The 16,141-nt window shown below is 45.4% G+C and overlaps 1 protein-coding gene across 4 annotated transcripts in view; it reads left to right on the top strand.

Moving 5' to 3' along the window:
* PDILT (protein disulfide isomerase like, testis expressed) overlaps positions 1-16,141 on the top strand; it is a 43,429-nt gene that overhangs the window by 10,754 nt on the left and 16,534 nt on the right. For all 4 annotated transcript variants that reach the window (XM_082362525.1, XM_082362523.1, XM_082362522.1 and 1 more), the window contains 3 exons: positions 7,028-7,234; positions 13,492-13,625; positions 14,541-14,678. In XM_082362525.1, coding sequence (XP_082218651.1) covers positions 7,028-7,234; positions 13,492-13,625; positions 14,541-14,678 — 479 coding nt within the window. The remainder of the gene's footprint in view (positions 1-7,027; positions 7,235-13,491; positions 13,626-14,540; positions 14,679-16,141) is intronic.

Here is a 16,141-nt window from a genome sequence, read left to right as displayed (position 1 = left end):
TCTTGACTGATAGCATTGTTATCCACATAATGTCAAAGTCAGAAATCCAAGATCATTCTTAACTCCTTTCTACTCTCGTCTCTAATCGTCACCAAATCTTGTTGAAACCACGTCCTGAAGCCCTCGGCAATCACCATTTCTCCCCATCCCCCGCCACAGCCTTAGTTCTATGTTCACGAACCACTGCAGCATCTTCTAGATGGTCTCCCTTCCCCCTCCAGTGCTGTCTCAACAGTGTACCCAGAGAAATTTTTTTTTCTAAAATGCAAATCTGATTGGGTCACTCCCTGATTAAAAACCCCCAAAGATTCTCTAAGTCCCCAAACTCCTTAACACGGCTAAAATGTCCTCTGCTTGATCTAACCAGGCCTCCTTCTCCACTCCACTTGAACTCTGTGCTCTACGCTCTGAGTGAGGCCACCAGGTAGGTCACACTGGCATCAGCCTCCTGGCCTTTACACTTGCAGTTCCCTCCACCTGTAGTGTCCTTCCTGAACTTCTTCACCTGGATAGTGAGGTTTAAGTTCATGGAATTGCCCTGTCAAGAGGCTGTGTCCACCTCACTCCCACCTAGGCCCTCCCACGCTCACTCAGCCCTCTGCACCCTCCTTTTCATAGCATTTGCCACACTGTATTGAAAATGCTTTTAAACTTGTGAGCTCCACCGGGCACAGGGGTCACATCTTATTCACCTCTTGATTGCTAACCTCTGGGATTGTGCTTGGAGCACGGCAGGCCTGAGGAGATGCTGAATGAGTAAATGAGCTTTCCTTTGGCCCACAATGTTCTCCATGAATGAGACAGGAGAAAAGGGAAGGCTACGTTTAGCAGAGAGAGGTCAAAATGAGACTTAACAAGAGCTGTTTCTAGTTCATTAATTAGTAATTAGTACTCATCCCTAAAGCAGAGGTGGCAAGATTCTGCCCTGGGAGCAGGTTAGATGATGATGTAGATGGTGAATGAGGATGATAATGAGGACAGCAGTGGTGATGATGGGGACGACCATTTACTGAGACCTGCAAATGCGAGACCTTACAATGAGACCTTACATTTAAGGTATTTATTGATATGTATGTTCCTATCACCATTTTCTTAATTATTTTGTGTTTGTTTGTGTAGGTCTTGTCTTTCTCTTGTGTTTCCTGCCTAGAGACGTTTCGTTAGCATTTGTTGTAAAGCTGGTTTGGTGGTGCTGAATTCTCTTAACTTTTGATGTCTGTAAAGGTTTTAATTTCTCCGTCGAATCTGAATGAGATCCTTGCTGGGTAGAGTAATCTTGGTTGTAGGTCTTTCCCTTTCATCACTTTAAATATGTCCTGCCACTCCTTTTTGGCTTGAAGAGTTTCTGCTGAAAGATCAGCTGTTAACCTTATGGGGATTCCCTTGTATGTTATTTGTTGCTTTTCCCTTGCTGCTTTTAATATTTTTTCTTTGTATTTAATTTTTGATAGTTTGATTAATATGTGTCTTGGTGTGTTTCTCCTTGGATTTATCCTGTATGGGACTCTCTGAGCTTCCTGGACTTGATTGACTATTTCCTTTCCCATGTTAGGGAAGTTTTCAACTATAATCTCTTCAAATATTTTCTCAGACCCTTTCTTTTTCTCTTCTTCTTCTGGGACCCCTATTATATGAATGTTGGTGTTTTTAATGTTGTCCCAGACGTCCCTGAGACTGTCCTCAATTCTTTTCATTCTTTTTTCTTTATTCTACTCTGCAGTAGTTATTTCCACTATTTTATCTTCCAGGTCACTTATCCGTTCTTCTGCCTCAGTTATTCTGCTATTGATCCCTTCTAGAGAATTTTTAATTTCATTTATTGTGTTGTTCATCATTGTTTGTTTGCTCTTTAGTTCTTCTAGGTCCTTGTTAAACGTTTCTTGTATTTTCTCCATTCTATTTCCAGGATTTTGGATCATCTTTACTATTGTTACTCTGAATTCTTTTTCAGGTAGACTACCTATGTCCTCTTCATTTGTTTGGTCTGTTGGGTTTTTACCTTGCTCCTTCATCTGCTGCATGTTTCTCTGTCTTCTCATTTTGTTTAACTTACTGTGTTAAGGGTCTCCTTTTCACAGGCTGCAGGTTCATAGTTCCCATTGTTTTTGGTGTCTGCCCCCAGTGGGTGAGGTTGGTTCAGTGGCTTGTGTAGGCTTCCTGGTGGAGGGGACTGCTGCCTGTGTTCTGGTGGCTGGGGATAGATTGTGTCCTTCTGGTGGGCAGGGCGACACCCGGTGGTGTGTTGGGGTGTCTGTGAACTTAGCATGACTTTAGGCAGCCTCTCTGCTAATGGGTGGGGTTGTGTTCCTGTCTTGCTAGTTGTTTGGCATGGGGCATCCAGCACTGGAGCTTGCTGGCCGTTGGGTGGAGCTGGGTCTTAGTGTTAAGACAGAGATCTCTCGGAGAGCTCTCGCCGATTGATATTACGTGAGGCTGGGAGGTCTCTGGTGGTCCAATGTCCTGGACTCGGCTCTCCCACCTCGGAGGCTCAAGCTTGACACCCGGCCAGAGCACCAAGACCCTGCCTGGCTGGCTAATCCTTTGCTGTATGTGTGTGTGTGTGCGTGTGTGTGTGTGTGCGTGCGTGCGCGTGTGTGTGCGTGTGAGAGGTGTGTGTGTGAGGTGTGTGTGTGAGGTGTGCGTTTGTGTGTGTGTGCGTGTGTGTATGTGTGTGTGTGTGTATGTGTGTGTGCGCATGTGCGTGTGTGTGTGTGCGCGCGCGTGTGTGTGTGTGTGTGTGTGTGATGTGAGGAGGGTGTCCCTGCACTGTAGGATATTTAGTAGCATCTCTTCCTTTACCCACTAGATGCCAGTAGCATTCCAGATGTGACAACAAGTAATGTTTCCAGCTATGGCCAAATATGCCCTGTTGAGAACCACAGTCTAAAGAAATGCAGACTCCAGCTCCCTGTGCTGGGAGCTAATCTCCAGTCCCTACACTCACAGCTCCCCCATCCATCCGTCCCTCCCCTGACCCACATTGGCTGCTCAGAAAAGAGAGACTGGGGTTATCTACTAAAGACCCAGGCAAACATTGATCTAGGTCCATTAGCCATTAACACATTTATACCCCAAGCAGACAGTCAGAGAGCCACTGCCAACTCTAATGCGACCCTGGGTCCCATTTGTTTACCCCCAAACCCATGAGAGAGCCACACAATAGGCCTCAGCCTTGTGTTGGATGACTTGGTGCTGGTCACCATTGTCTTCCTTCCCCCAGAACCAGAAGATCCGCTGAAGATCCTGATATCTCCATAGGACTCTCCCTCCCCAGAGAGCATCTGGTCAGAGCAAGACCAGGGATTTCCCCCATGTCATCATAATAGTTAATGTTTATTGGCACTTCTGTGCCAGAGCTTTGCATACCTTGCCTTACTATGTAGGCTCATTCTAAGGTATGGGAGCTATTACTACCCCCATTCTATAGATGAGGAAACTGAAGTGCAGAGATGTTTAAAAAACACCTTGCCTGGACCACCGGTGCTGTAAGCCACCATAACTGTCTCTGTTTTATGAGACGACCTAAGGAATTCATGTTCATTGAGTACCCACTATATGCCAGAAAATGAACCGTAGGTGGAGTTAGAACCTGAGGAGGGCTATACCTGTAGGAGCTCTCGGCCTCCCAGCGAAAGGCTCCCTGCCGGTCCACAGTCCGCTGGGCGCTGCTTTGCCCAGGTTCCAATGTACAGCTGAATTGTCTCCATGCCCCATGAGACACAGGCACCAAGACCTGAGGGGTGAATGCATCCATTTCACCTTTACACACTCAGAACTCAAGGCTCCAAAGCCCCAAAGGCACATTTTAAAAAGACAGAAATTAGTAAATAGGACTGTAAATTATAAAGAGTGGATTTGGCTCTCCAGAGTCTATGTGCTCTGATGAGAACCACTCAGAGCAGGGGAGATGGGAAACCCACCCCTCCAGGAAAAAGGAACATTTTTCAGACCAGCTTACCTATAAGGTCAGTTAGAGCATGGATCTTGGAGTCAGTCAGCCATGGAGCTGAACTCAGCCTAATGCTTACTAGCCGTGAAACCTCTGAGCTTCCGTTTCCTTGTCTAACATTCCTCACCTGTAATAGTAGATGACTCATAGGGTTGTTCTGAGGATTCACCAAGATAATGCGTGTAACACTTAGCAAAGCACTTGGCATAGTAAGTGTTCAATAAATGTTGTTATCTTGTTATCATTACTACCATCATCATCACCATCATCATCCTTCTGGTTGCTCAGGTCAAAATGTCACAGTCATCCTTGATTTCTTTCATTTATACTCCACCCCCAATCCATCAGTAAATCCTGTCAACTCTTCCAAGATCCCTCTAGGCTCTGACCATTTCTCACCGCTCCCCTGGATCAAGCCATTACTACCTCTCACCTGGATTGCTACAGTGCTTCCAGCTAGTCTCCTTTTTTCTCTTTGGTCTAATCTCCATATAACATTCAGAACAATCCAGTAAAAAAGTAAGTCATCACATCTAACTCTGCTCCAAACCCTCCAGTACATTTCCACAACCCTCGGAGGAAAGGCCAAAGTTTATTCAGTGGTCCACACGGCCCGTGTCACCTGACCTCACCCCAGCTCACTCTGCTCCAGACCCAATGGATTTCTTGTCATCCCTCAAACATGTTGCATGTGCTCCCACCTCAGGGCCTTTGCATGTATGGCTCCTTTGTCTGGAACTCTCTCCCTCCTGTGAGCAAGCACACAGCTTGCTCCCTTATCTTCTTCAGTCTTTATTAAAATGTTCCTTCTCAGTGAGGCCTCCTTTCGCCTCTCTACTTAAACTCCACTCCCCTGACACTCCCAACTTCTACCTCTGCTTCTTTTTTCTCCATAGCACTTACCATCTAACATGGAATATAGTCTGCTTCTTTATTTTGTTTATTTTCTGCCTTCTACCTCTGCTTCTTTTTTCTCCATAGCACTTACCATCTAACATGGAATATAGTCTGCTTCTTTATTTTGTTTATTTTCTGCCTTCTCCAATGAGAGCAGTGATTTTTTATCAATCTGTTCGTTGTTAAGTCCCCAATACCTAAAATATTTCCTGGTGCATGGAAGATTCTAAAAAAGATTTGTCAGAAGAATGAGTGAATGAATCCCATTACTGTTACTGTTAGGTCCCATCCATCCAGCTCTCAGACCCCAGCTGTCACAACCTCTTTCTCTCACTTCCATTTTGGACACTGAAGAGCGCTGGGCTGTGTGTGGAACCTCAAAAACTCCACTGTTTAGACAAGTGTTTCTCTTGCCCCAAGCTCGTACCCTTAGAAACTCAGATTTGGATGCTACGTCAATTAGCAGCCCTGAGCCCGGCACTGCCGAATCCACGAGGGAGGCAGAGGAGAAGCCTGCAGGCCAGAGTGGCTGGCAACAGGCCAGCACCTGCTGGTGGTGATGGATGGGGGTATCGAAGGCAATGATGGTGACAAAGCAGGCAGTGGAAAGGCATCGATCTACAAGAGAGGCGAAAATTCCCACTTCCTGTCCATTGATTGGGAGTTTAATGAAAACGATCATTCACTTTCGGGTTCCATCACTGGAGCAGGTGTGCTGACTGGCAATAGGGCCTGTGCCAGCTGTCCCAGGCCTAGCCTTCTGGGTTTTGCTTTACAAAAGCCCTCTCTGTTGGACTTGGAACTTGCCCATAGCATTGGAAGGGAGTTGCACTTTTTCCAAATGCTCCAGATGGACAAGGGAGTTGGAAAAAGATAAACTGTTCTGGCTTGAAAGGGATTTAATGACCCCCTGCCCTGGCTCGGCACACCTGCTGCAGGCACCAGTCGGTGAGGGACCAGCGAGGGGCCTGCAGTTTCACAATCCTCTCAGGAGGAAGGGAGGCAAAACTGACTGCTTTTTAGCCCTTCCCATTTAGGCCAGGAAGACCTCTCCTGCTGCTGGGATCACATGCCAGGCCCCTGAGGCTCTTTCCAGAAAAGGACTCCTCACTCCTAATGCCACCCCATTGCCCAGCAATGTGATAGTGTCAGGTCTCTTCAACACCCCCGACCAAGGGGATGGGCTGAGTGTGTAGGAGATCATCATAACCTCCCTCCATCCTTACCCTTCCCACATCTGGCTTTCTTTCCAGGAGAGAGTCCCCTGCCGTATTACATGCAGATACAGGGCAACTGGAGGGGCCCAACTTGGCCTGTTAGGTCCAGGAATTTCCACCAGATGGCATTCTCTCTCTCTTTCTCTCTCTCCCCCTTCCTCCCTCCCTCTCTCTCCCTCTCCCCCTTCTCTCTCTCTCTCCCTCTCTCCCTTCTCCCTCTCCCCTCTTCTCCCTCCTCCCTCCCTCATTCCCTCCCTCTCTCTCTCTCTTTCTCTCCTCTCTCCTCCCTTCCTCTCCTCTCTGCCCCTCACTATAATTTCTGATAGAAATTTACAGTAATAACAGTGCTAGTAAGAATGCATTATGTACTGACCAAGTTCCAGGCATTGTGCTAAGGGTTGGACATGCCCAGTGGAGGTTAGAGAGCAAGCACTCCGGAGCCGGAGTGAGTGGGTCCTGCTACACCTCCTGCTGCCCTGTGGTCTTGGGCAAGTAGGTCATTTCAATTCTGCAACAGTTTCCTTATCTACAACAGTGAGATAATAATAGCAGTGCCTACCCCATAGGGTACTAGGAGGATTAAATGGCTTAATCCATGTAAAACTCTTAGAAAGTAATAAGCACAATACAACTGATTGTAAAATAAATCTTTTGACAACTTCACAAGGTAGCCACTATTTCCCCACTTTATCTATGAGGAAATTGGAGCTTCAAGAGATTAAGTTGCCCAAGGTTGTATTGTTTTCAGTGTTGCCGAACCCAGAGAAACCTGATGTGTGTCTCCCAAACTGACCAATTTCATGAACCGTGTGTCTCACATCCTGTCACATTTCTGAATCTCCCCGCTAGCAGCGGAGCACCAGAAAAGCCCAGGAGCTAAGCAGGCCAGACAAAGCCTCCTCCTTGGGAGACAGGGATGCAGGAAAAGCTCTAGTGAGTTCTGTCTTCATACTGCCTCTTTCAGACAACCCGTCCTCAAAGCAATCCAGGAACTTAGCTGAGGAGCTGGGCAAAGCCGTGGAGATCATGGGCAAAGGCAAGAACGGGATTGGCTTTGGCAAAGTGGACGTCACGGTTGAGAAGGACCTTCAGAAGGAGTTTGATGTCAAGAAGGCCCCAGAGTTGAAGCTGTTTTTTGAGGGCAATAGATCGGAGCCCATCAGCTGCAAAGGTAATGGTACTTCTGCGTCAATCAAGGTAACGCTAACTATGGAAACACAAACATCTGCATTTCAGTGGCTTAGCAGAATTACTAGTTTATTTCTTGCTTGCACGAGCCCGGTTACCAGCCAGAAGGTGGAGATGAGGGGGCTCTTTCAAGGACCCAGGCCCCTTCCAGCCTGTGACTTTGTCCCCCCCCAGACCCCTGAGCTTCCTGCTCTTCCCTCTGTATCTGCAGCTATTGGTGCCGAGATGCAAAGGGGCGCCACCAGTGGTGTCCGTGGCGCAGGCCTGGAGATGGCGAATATCACTTCTATTCTCATCCCATTGACCAGAATTCTGTCAGATCGCTCCGCCCAACAGAAAGGCTGGGAAATATGGCCCTGCTCTATGTCTATAAGGAAATAAAAGATTTCGGTGGACATGTAGCTGCCTCCACCGCAGCTTGCATCTCAGCTGGTGGGCTCTGGAGGCACCATGAGGTGGGAGAGTGATGTACATGGTTTATAAACTAGAAAGACCAGAGAGTGAGTTCCCCGCTCACCTATCTCCCCACTCCCACCACACTCTTCCTTTAGGCCGAGGAAGCACTAGTTGCTCGAAACGGAGATTGGGAGTTGCTAGAACAAGATGGGTTTGAGACAGGGTCACTACCAAACCCTTTCGCTTCTCTCATCCTCCATTCAGTTAACTCATTCATCTACTTATTCCACGCCCTTTTATTAAGAACCTACCATGTGTCAAGCCCTATCCTGATGTTGTGGAAATTTGAAGAATTTTGTGCTTCAGTGTGGCACATAGCAGGTCCTAAGTTTAAAGAGTGTTAAATATATGGATGCATAAATGTATGCACAATGGATGGATGGATGGATGGATGGAATAAAACTAATGAACACAGAAGTGCCCAGCACAGCCCTTACTATGCTGGTAGAATGTTCCCATTGTGTATGTTGAATGATTGAATCTCAGAAAACTGAGTTTGTATTTTTCAGGGCCTGGCGTTTAGCAGGTTTGCAATAAGCCTGTTTGAGGGTTGTTACAAGAACCAAAGGGACAGGGAGGAGAGGGCCACCGTGTGCAGGGGCTGCAGGATGCCTTGCAGTTCTGAGAATGGACACAAAGGGGGTGTGAGACACACAGGCCAGACTTGTTGAAGAGCCAGACTCAGGGCAGGTTGCATAAAAGACTTGGAGCCTTGAGGCTCCCAGCTGGTTTGTATGAGGCTGGTGTGTGCAGGAGGAAGAGAAAGAGATGGGGAGAGAGGGCAGGAGTGAGAGAAGGGACAAAGACTGCTGCTTCCTATGCACCGAGTGACAACCCTCAATGGCCACCCACTGACCCTAAGCGAGAAGCCCTTTGTGATGTGTTGGTTTGAGGGAAGGCTGTGAAGAAACCAGAAGCCCCAAGTTACTTTGTCAAAGTCCATATCTCCTCATGGAGTGGCTCAGGCTCTGGGATGCCTTCGCCTCCTGAAGGACAGGTGAGGTTCAACTCCACTTAGAGGTAAGAAGGTGACAGCGTAGCGACTTCCAGACTGTCTGAGCCCCCTTTGTGCTGGGAGCCAGGCCTGGAACCTCCTCTGCCATTCAGGAAGCTTCACTATCACCTCCTCCAGGAAGTCTCCCCTGACTGCCCCGTTTCTGTGGTCCCACAGCACCTGTGCTTCCCCCTCAAAGATATCTCACAGAATTGTATCTCTTCCTCACTGTCTACTCAACTGAGAGCACAGGGCAGAGGTCAATCTCACCTCATTTCCTGGGGTCTCCGAAAAGGCTGCCAGAGCTGGTGGACACCTCGGCTTCAAATCCTCACTACATACCTGAGGAACAATCACTTCCTCCTGTTGAATTCTGATTTCCTCATCTGTAAAGTAGGGATGGTAAAGGCGTCTACCTCCAAGGGTTCCTAGGAAGAAAGAATAAGTCTGCACATGTCTGAAGCATTTACTGTGTTCCAGGCGCTGTTCTAGTCCCTTCTCAGATGTCACAACACAGTATAGGAGGTGCTTTTACAGATGGGGAAACTGAGGTGCAGAGAGTGGAATAACTCTCAAGGCTCCCCAGCTAATTAGCAGTGGGACCCACAAACATTTTCTCTAAAGGACCAGAAAGTAAATATTTTAGGCCTTACAAGCCAGTCTCTGTTGAAACTATTTAACTCTGTTGATGCCGTGAGAAAGGAGCCATACACAAACAAATGGGCAAGGCTGTGTTCCAATAAAACTTTATTTATAAAATTAGTTGGCAGATCAGATTTAGCCCACGGGCTATAGCTGACTGATCCCTGCTGTACGCCGTGCTGTCCTCTAAGTAACCGGCAGATGTGGTTATTATTATCCTCAAACTATTAGTTTCCTGACCCTAGTCTAGTGCCTGGAACACTTGGGTTTTTAATGCATATGTTGAGTTTGAATGGGGTGGAATTGCAAGGGCCCCGCAGTTAAGGAGCCAGCCCATATTTGTACTGGGCTTGACCATCCCCTTCTTCCTCAGTATTACCCCCAACCATGGAAAGAGGCAGTGGGGTGCTGGGATGGAGCCAGAGCCCAGAGTTTAGGACGAGCACTGGCTGTGAGAACTTGAAGCAGCCTCTATTGCTCGCTTCCTAAAAAGAATGACCAGTGCCAGTTCTGCCAGTTGACAGGGCTTCCCTGAGCTAAGGGGGCGGTGGTACCTTACTGACTTCCTGCATTGTGACTTTTACGAAAACTTCCCTCAGAGGCAGGTGGGGTTTAGTCTTTGTTGTTTCAAGTCCAGGTTCTCCTCTCGTCTCCAAGGACTGATGGTGGGAGACTTGGCCTTGGCCATCTCCTTGGAGGGAGGGGGACTCAGGCTGCCTCCAGGCCTTCAATTAATGATGCATTCACAGCTTGTGCCTGGAAATATGTAGCGGAGCTCCGGCCCCGGTCAATCATTGACATGGCATTCATACCTCGGTTGTCACTGTGTCCTCTGGCTCAGAGCCGAGCACCAGGAGAGTCACCTGCCTAGTGGGGACAGTGCCCGACTGGCAGGCACTCAGAAACAAACTGTTTGCCAAGTTCAGAGCTATCTCGGTCCTATGCGGTCCAGAAGGGCAAACGGAGCTCATCCATCCCAGAGAAGAGGGTCCAAGATCAAGCTCCCTCAAACCGAGTTATCTAATGATTCATTCACCTCATTCATTCACCCCATAATTACTTCCTGAGCACCTACTATGAGCCAGACATTACAGGATGTAGGGGAGGAAAATTTTTCCTTTCTTCCCTTCCAGGTGCTTTGGCTGGTCTAGTAATTAAACTGACATAAGAAAGAGTAACAGAAGAAAAACAAATTTAATCTCATATGTACAGGAGTCCCAAAGATATGAGGCTCAAAAAAGTGACCAAAACAGGCAGCTTTTATACCTTTTAGACAAAAAAACAATAAAGTTGTGAAGAATTGACAAGGCAAAGGTGTTTGGGCTTGGGGTAGCAAATTAGTGAGGAAGTAACAAGGTTTGTTTATACAGCCTTCTTGACCTTAAATCCCTGTGTCTGGTGATAAGGATGTAGTCTACCCTCCTGGTATAGGGAGGGTACCTGTACGTGGGAGACTTATCTCCTGCTTTTGAAGGGACAAAGGAGGGTCAGATAGCCTTCTTGCACAGGCTATTTCTCAAGTAACTTTAATTCAAAATAATATGCCAAAGTAGTAGAATTTGAGGTGGCATATTCTGTTCCCCCTCAGGAGCTACTGAGAAAGTTAGGAAAAAATCATAACTTCAGAAACAGACTCAATGAAGAAAATACAACAGGTCATAAAATAGGGAATGATTGAGGGGAGAGTAAGAAAAGACCAAATTGAGAATTAAATAAGCAGGGTGAGATGCCCTTGAGAGCCGAGAGGAAAGGACAGCCCAGGCAGAGGGACTGCTGGGTGCCAAGCCCAGTGTGCTGGGTGATAAGGATATGGCTGGAGTGTGGACAGAGGGAGAGAGTAGCACAAAGGGAAATCAGAGCAATGGTTCTGAGGACCTGAAATTCAAACCCATTTGGAAGGGTTTTATTCACCTTTTTTTGGTATTTTCAGAATTTCTAAACCAATTCCTTTCAGGTCACTTAAGACATAATTTTTTCAGGCAAAGCCTTTAAGAGAAAGAGTTTGTTTTCATGATATGTGCCTCTTTCTTCTTTTTTTTTTTTTTTTTCCTCTTTCTTCTTAAAAGATGGCTTGGACCACTGTGAAAATAGAAACTCAACCTTGTGGCTGGTGTCCAGGAGGAGGGGGTGACTGCAAGTGGGTGGAGAGCCATGGTTAGAGGGTGGCATGAAGCCTCCCCGGCCCCCTCTGTCCCTTGAGACCACCACATCATCCTCTTATGAACTTCTAGAGGCCTGATTCACTGTGCCTTTTTAAATGGTCTAATCTGTATCTACTAAAGCTGGACACAGTGTCCCCATGACCAGAAATTCCTCTCCTGGGCATGTACCCAACAGAAGTGCATACAATGTGCCCCTAGAGACATGCACAAGAATTAATTCTTAATAGCCCCAAACTATAAACAAACCTAATGCCCATTAACAGGGAATGGATAAACAAGTTGTGGAATAGTCACACAATGGAATGCTACACAGCAGTGGGAATGAATCGACAGGTGCAACATGGAGGAACTCACACATATAGTGAAGCCAGATCCTAAACACATACTGTATGACTCTATATAAAGCTCAAGAGCAGGTCGTTAGAAGTTAGGATAATGCTTACCTCTAGGTGAGGGTTGGGTAGTGGCTGGGAGGGGGCACAATGGAGATTTCTGAGGGGCTGAAAACGTTCTATTTCTTTATCTGGGTGATATTTTTACATGTGTGTTCATTTTATGAAAATTCATCAAACTATACATTATAATTTGTATACCTTTATGCATGTAAACATACTGCATTATAAATTTTTAAAAGGCCTAATGTTCTTAGGAAAAGTAAGCAAAGACACTGAAAATAGTGTCCTTTCCAGTCGATTTAGCAGCTCAGTGTGCATTCCTCAAGCCCCAGGCAGCAATTTGTCCTGCCACAGGGCCTTTGCACAGGCTGTTTTCTCTGCCTTTCCTTTTCCAGTTGCTTCCTGTTAACACCTATGTATCCTTCAGTTTTCAGCTCATAAGTGATTTCCTCCAGGAAGCGCTCCTTGACTTCACAGTCTAGGTCGTGTATCTTTTCTACAGGTTCATAGAACTTTGCTTTTGAATACTTACTTTGGGTGTGATTATACACTTGTTTGTGCAGTTATTTGATAGCTGTCCTCCTCAACAGAATGAGAGCTGCATAGTCTTGTTTTTGCTCACCATTTTATCCCCAGGACTAAGCACATCATTCAGTAACATAATAGGCACCCAATGCATATTTATCAAATGAATGAACGAGTGAAGGAATGAATTATAAGAGAAAGAATAAAGGCCTTTGTATTGGCCTTTTTGGCCAACCCAATATGTTGTCCAAAGCTACTCACGACAAACATTGCTTTAGCTCATAAACTCATTTTAAACGATCCATTGTATCAAGGCCTTGACAGAAAATAATATTTTACATTGTCTGCCACCATATGAAATTGATGATCCTAGCAAACACAAGTCCATTTGTAGCCTTGAATACATTCTGGCACACCATTATGTCTCCCCAGATGTGGTAGATGTGTCCCAATTTTAGATGCTTTTTGTGTGCTTGGCACTTCCCATATGATAGCTGAGAAATGGAAGTCAGGGTATATGACCTCAGTGGACACCTAGGTCTCAGCTAAGGAACTGGAGACACAGGGAGATAATGGAATTCTCCCAAGGGTGCAGAGCTAACTGGCCTTTTTATTTACATTTAAAAATTTTATGTTTTAAAAAAATAAATCCATCTTCCTGTCACTTTGAAGGGTGAATAAGAAAACACAGCTGGGCATGCTTCCTCCCGGGTTTGATTCCCAGCTTCACTAGCAGAGTGGCCAATGGCAAAGTTGAACCTCAATTTCCTCATCTGCAAGATTGGGAGAATATGTATCCCACAGGGTTATTGTGGGGATGTAATACATGCAAAATGCTCAGCCTGGTGCCTGGTCCTTGGTAAGTGCTCAGTCAAGTTTAGCTGCTGTTGTTAATGTTCACGTTTTGGGGCTCAGGTGGGGAGGAGAGGAGAAACTGACCTTGGCCTTCAAGGGGTGGGAATCCAAGGCAAGAGGTTTCTACTCATTTAACTTGGGGAAGACAGGACTTGCTCCAGTTCAAGAGGAAACTTCTGTGGGATCCATCTAATTGTATGTCTCTCTCCAGGAGTGGTTGAATCTACTGCTTTGGTTGTTTGGTTGAGAAGACAAATTAGCCAGAAAGCATTTTCGTTCTCTGACGCCAATGAGATAGCAGAGTTTGTGAATTCCAGGCCCTTGGTCATCGTTGGCTTCTTCCAGGTACTGCATTCAAGAGGTGGGAGGTGGCTTCTGAACTGATGAGGAGTCCTGTGTCTGGGAGGGTAGGTGGGGTGAGGAGAGGTCTCCCATTTAGGTTAATTCCATGCTCATTCTTCCTTTTTCAATGAACTGGTTTTCTGGGGGAACTGCAGGATAAAAAATAAAGAAAAAATGGAAGCTGAAATGGTAAGAGAAGGTAACTACAAAGGTGGACAGTAATGGGGAGAGAGGAGAGGAGATTGACATATATTGAACTGGTTTTGATAGTGTAACTGATCTTTTTGGGGTCCATTTAGAATATCACTGAATGATAAATGATTTGCAAACTGTTCTTGCTTTTGGAGAATGAGCTTCTTATACATCTTAACTCATTTCCTATAACTTTGATGACTCCTCCCCTTCTCTGAGTAGAAGTCAGAACTTTGGGATTATATTTATACAAGGGGAGAGTTTGTACCTTTTTCTCTCCCATCCTACATTTTGACATCGTTTTTGGCCCCAATTTTCTTTCAAGCTTAAGAAGAAGGCTGAAACTACAACCATATCGTGATATCAAGTTCATATTTAGTACCACATGTGGTCAAATCAATGGCCTCTTCTGAAAGCAATTAAGGAATAAATGTTAAAAAGTCTTAACACCTGTGTTAGAACAGCCTTCACTCTAATACTTGGAAAAGGTCAAGTTTATCAATTCTCTCCGTTCATCTCTGTGGATTTGCGTATTTTGGCCTTAGTCATAGCCATGGAAGTATTCTGGATATGAAACATCCATGAAAGTGGATTTAGGTGGCCCAGCAAAACCACAGAACTTGGAAAGGTGAAGAGATGAATTAGTCACTATTTTCACCCTGTCCTTAAAAAATCCAGGCATTTTGCTTCCTACCAAAGCCTCATCAGACATCTCTCCCCAAACAGGATTTAGAGGAAGAAGTAGCAGAGTTGTTCTATGATGTGATCAAAGACTTCCCAGAACTAACGTTTGGAGTGATATTGATTAGAAATGCCATTGGACGTTTCCACGTCACCCTTGACAGTGTTCTGGTGTTCAGAAAGGTAGGACTTTGGTCTTATTGCTAGTGAGGGGGCTCTAGTTCAAAATAATGAACTATGTGTGTATGTATGGGCCTTGGGTATAAATTCTGGTTCTGCACTTGCGAACTAAGGGGCATTGGACTGGTCGGTTTCTGGGAAATCACAGTCTCCTGCTGTCTCTCTGGCCTTTCTAGCCATTTTCCCTTGGGAGTTCCTCATTTCCTTAACCAGTAAATGACATTAATTAAGGCTCAATCTTCTGCCCTGAGTTTTCCTCTGGTCCATCTCCCTTTCCCCATCACCCATGACTTACAAATCTCCATCTCCAGCCAGACTTCTCTAATCTCCAGACCTTTAAATCCATCACTAGATGTCTCAACATGGCCATGCCTAAAGTCATAATCTCCCCTCCAGATCCTCTTCTAATGTTTTTTCTCTCTTAATGAATGGTGTCACCATCTCTCCCAGCTCCTCTGTAAGCAAAGCCAGAACACCTAGGCATCATTCTAACACCTCCCTCTTCTCCATCCCTCAAAACCAATCCATCAGCCCAAACCCATTGATTTTTAAATCCAAAATATCCTGTGAATCTATCCATTTCTTTCTACTGCTAGCATCCTAGATCAAGTGACCATTCATATTCCATAGCCTAATACAACATACATCCAACTGGTCTACCACATTTTATTTTGTCCTCTAAAGGAAAATCTTTCCAAAATTAAAATCTGATGGTCCCTTTCTGCCTTCCAATTGAAAGCCCTTTAACTGATTCCTATAATTTTTAGGATAAAGATAAGTCCCTGATGAGGCCCACAAGGCCTTCCACAGTCTAACCTCTATTACAAACCTTCCTCCTCTCTCCCTCTGGGATCTAGATCTGAGCTGTCCAATATGGCAGCCACTAGTCACATGTGACTGTTTACATTAAAATTAAATTAAAATTTTAGTTCTTCAGTCAAGCTAGCTATTAGTGGATTGTGGCTACTGTATTCAATAGCATTGATTTACAGAGCATTTCCATCATCACAGAAAATTCTATTGAATGGTGTTACTCTAGACACTGTGGTCTGTTTCCTGGAACATGCATTACCCCCTCCCCACACAAAGCTAAATCCTTACAATAATCATGTTGCTTATAGGCATGGCTCAGAGAGGTTAGGTTACTTGCCTAAGGCCACACAGGAAGTAGGTGGAGTGATACCCAGATGCTGATTGACTCTCAGAGAGAAGTCTTCTCATAGAGAAGACTGTGAGCCATTGTGTTTTACTTAGGCCCATGGAAGTCATCGAAAGATCCTAAGCTGGAGAATAAAATAAGCTGATTTGTGTTTTGAATGAAAATAGAGTCCAGAAATAGATCCAAATGCATATGGAAATTTAGTATATGATAAAGATGATATTTTAGACCAGTAGGGAAAATAGCATATAATATGCTAGTCATGTTATTCAATGACTAGCATTGGGTAGCCATTTGAAAAAAGAAA

This window comes from Balaenoptera borealis (genome assembly GCF_965194805.1).
Source record: "Balaenoptera borealis genome assembly, chromosome: 16".
Taxonomy (NCBI): domain Eukaryota; kingdom Metazoa; phylum Chordata; class Mammalia; order Artiodactyla; family Balaenopteridae; genus Balaenoptera; species Balaenoptera borealis.
This window is presented reverse-complemented; position numbering and strand designations above follow the sequence as displayed.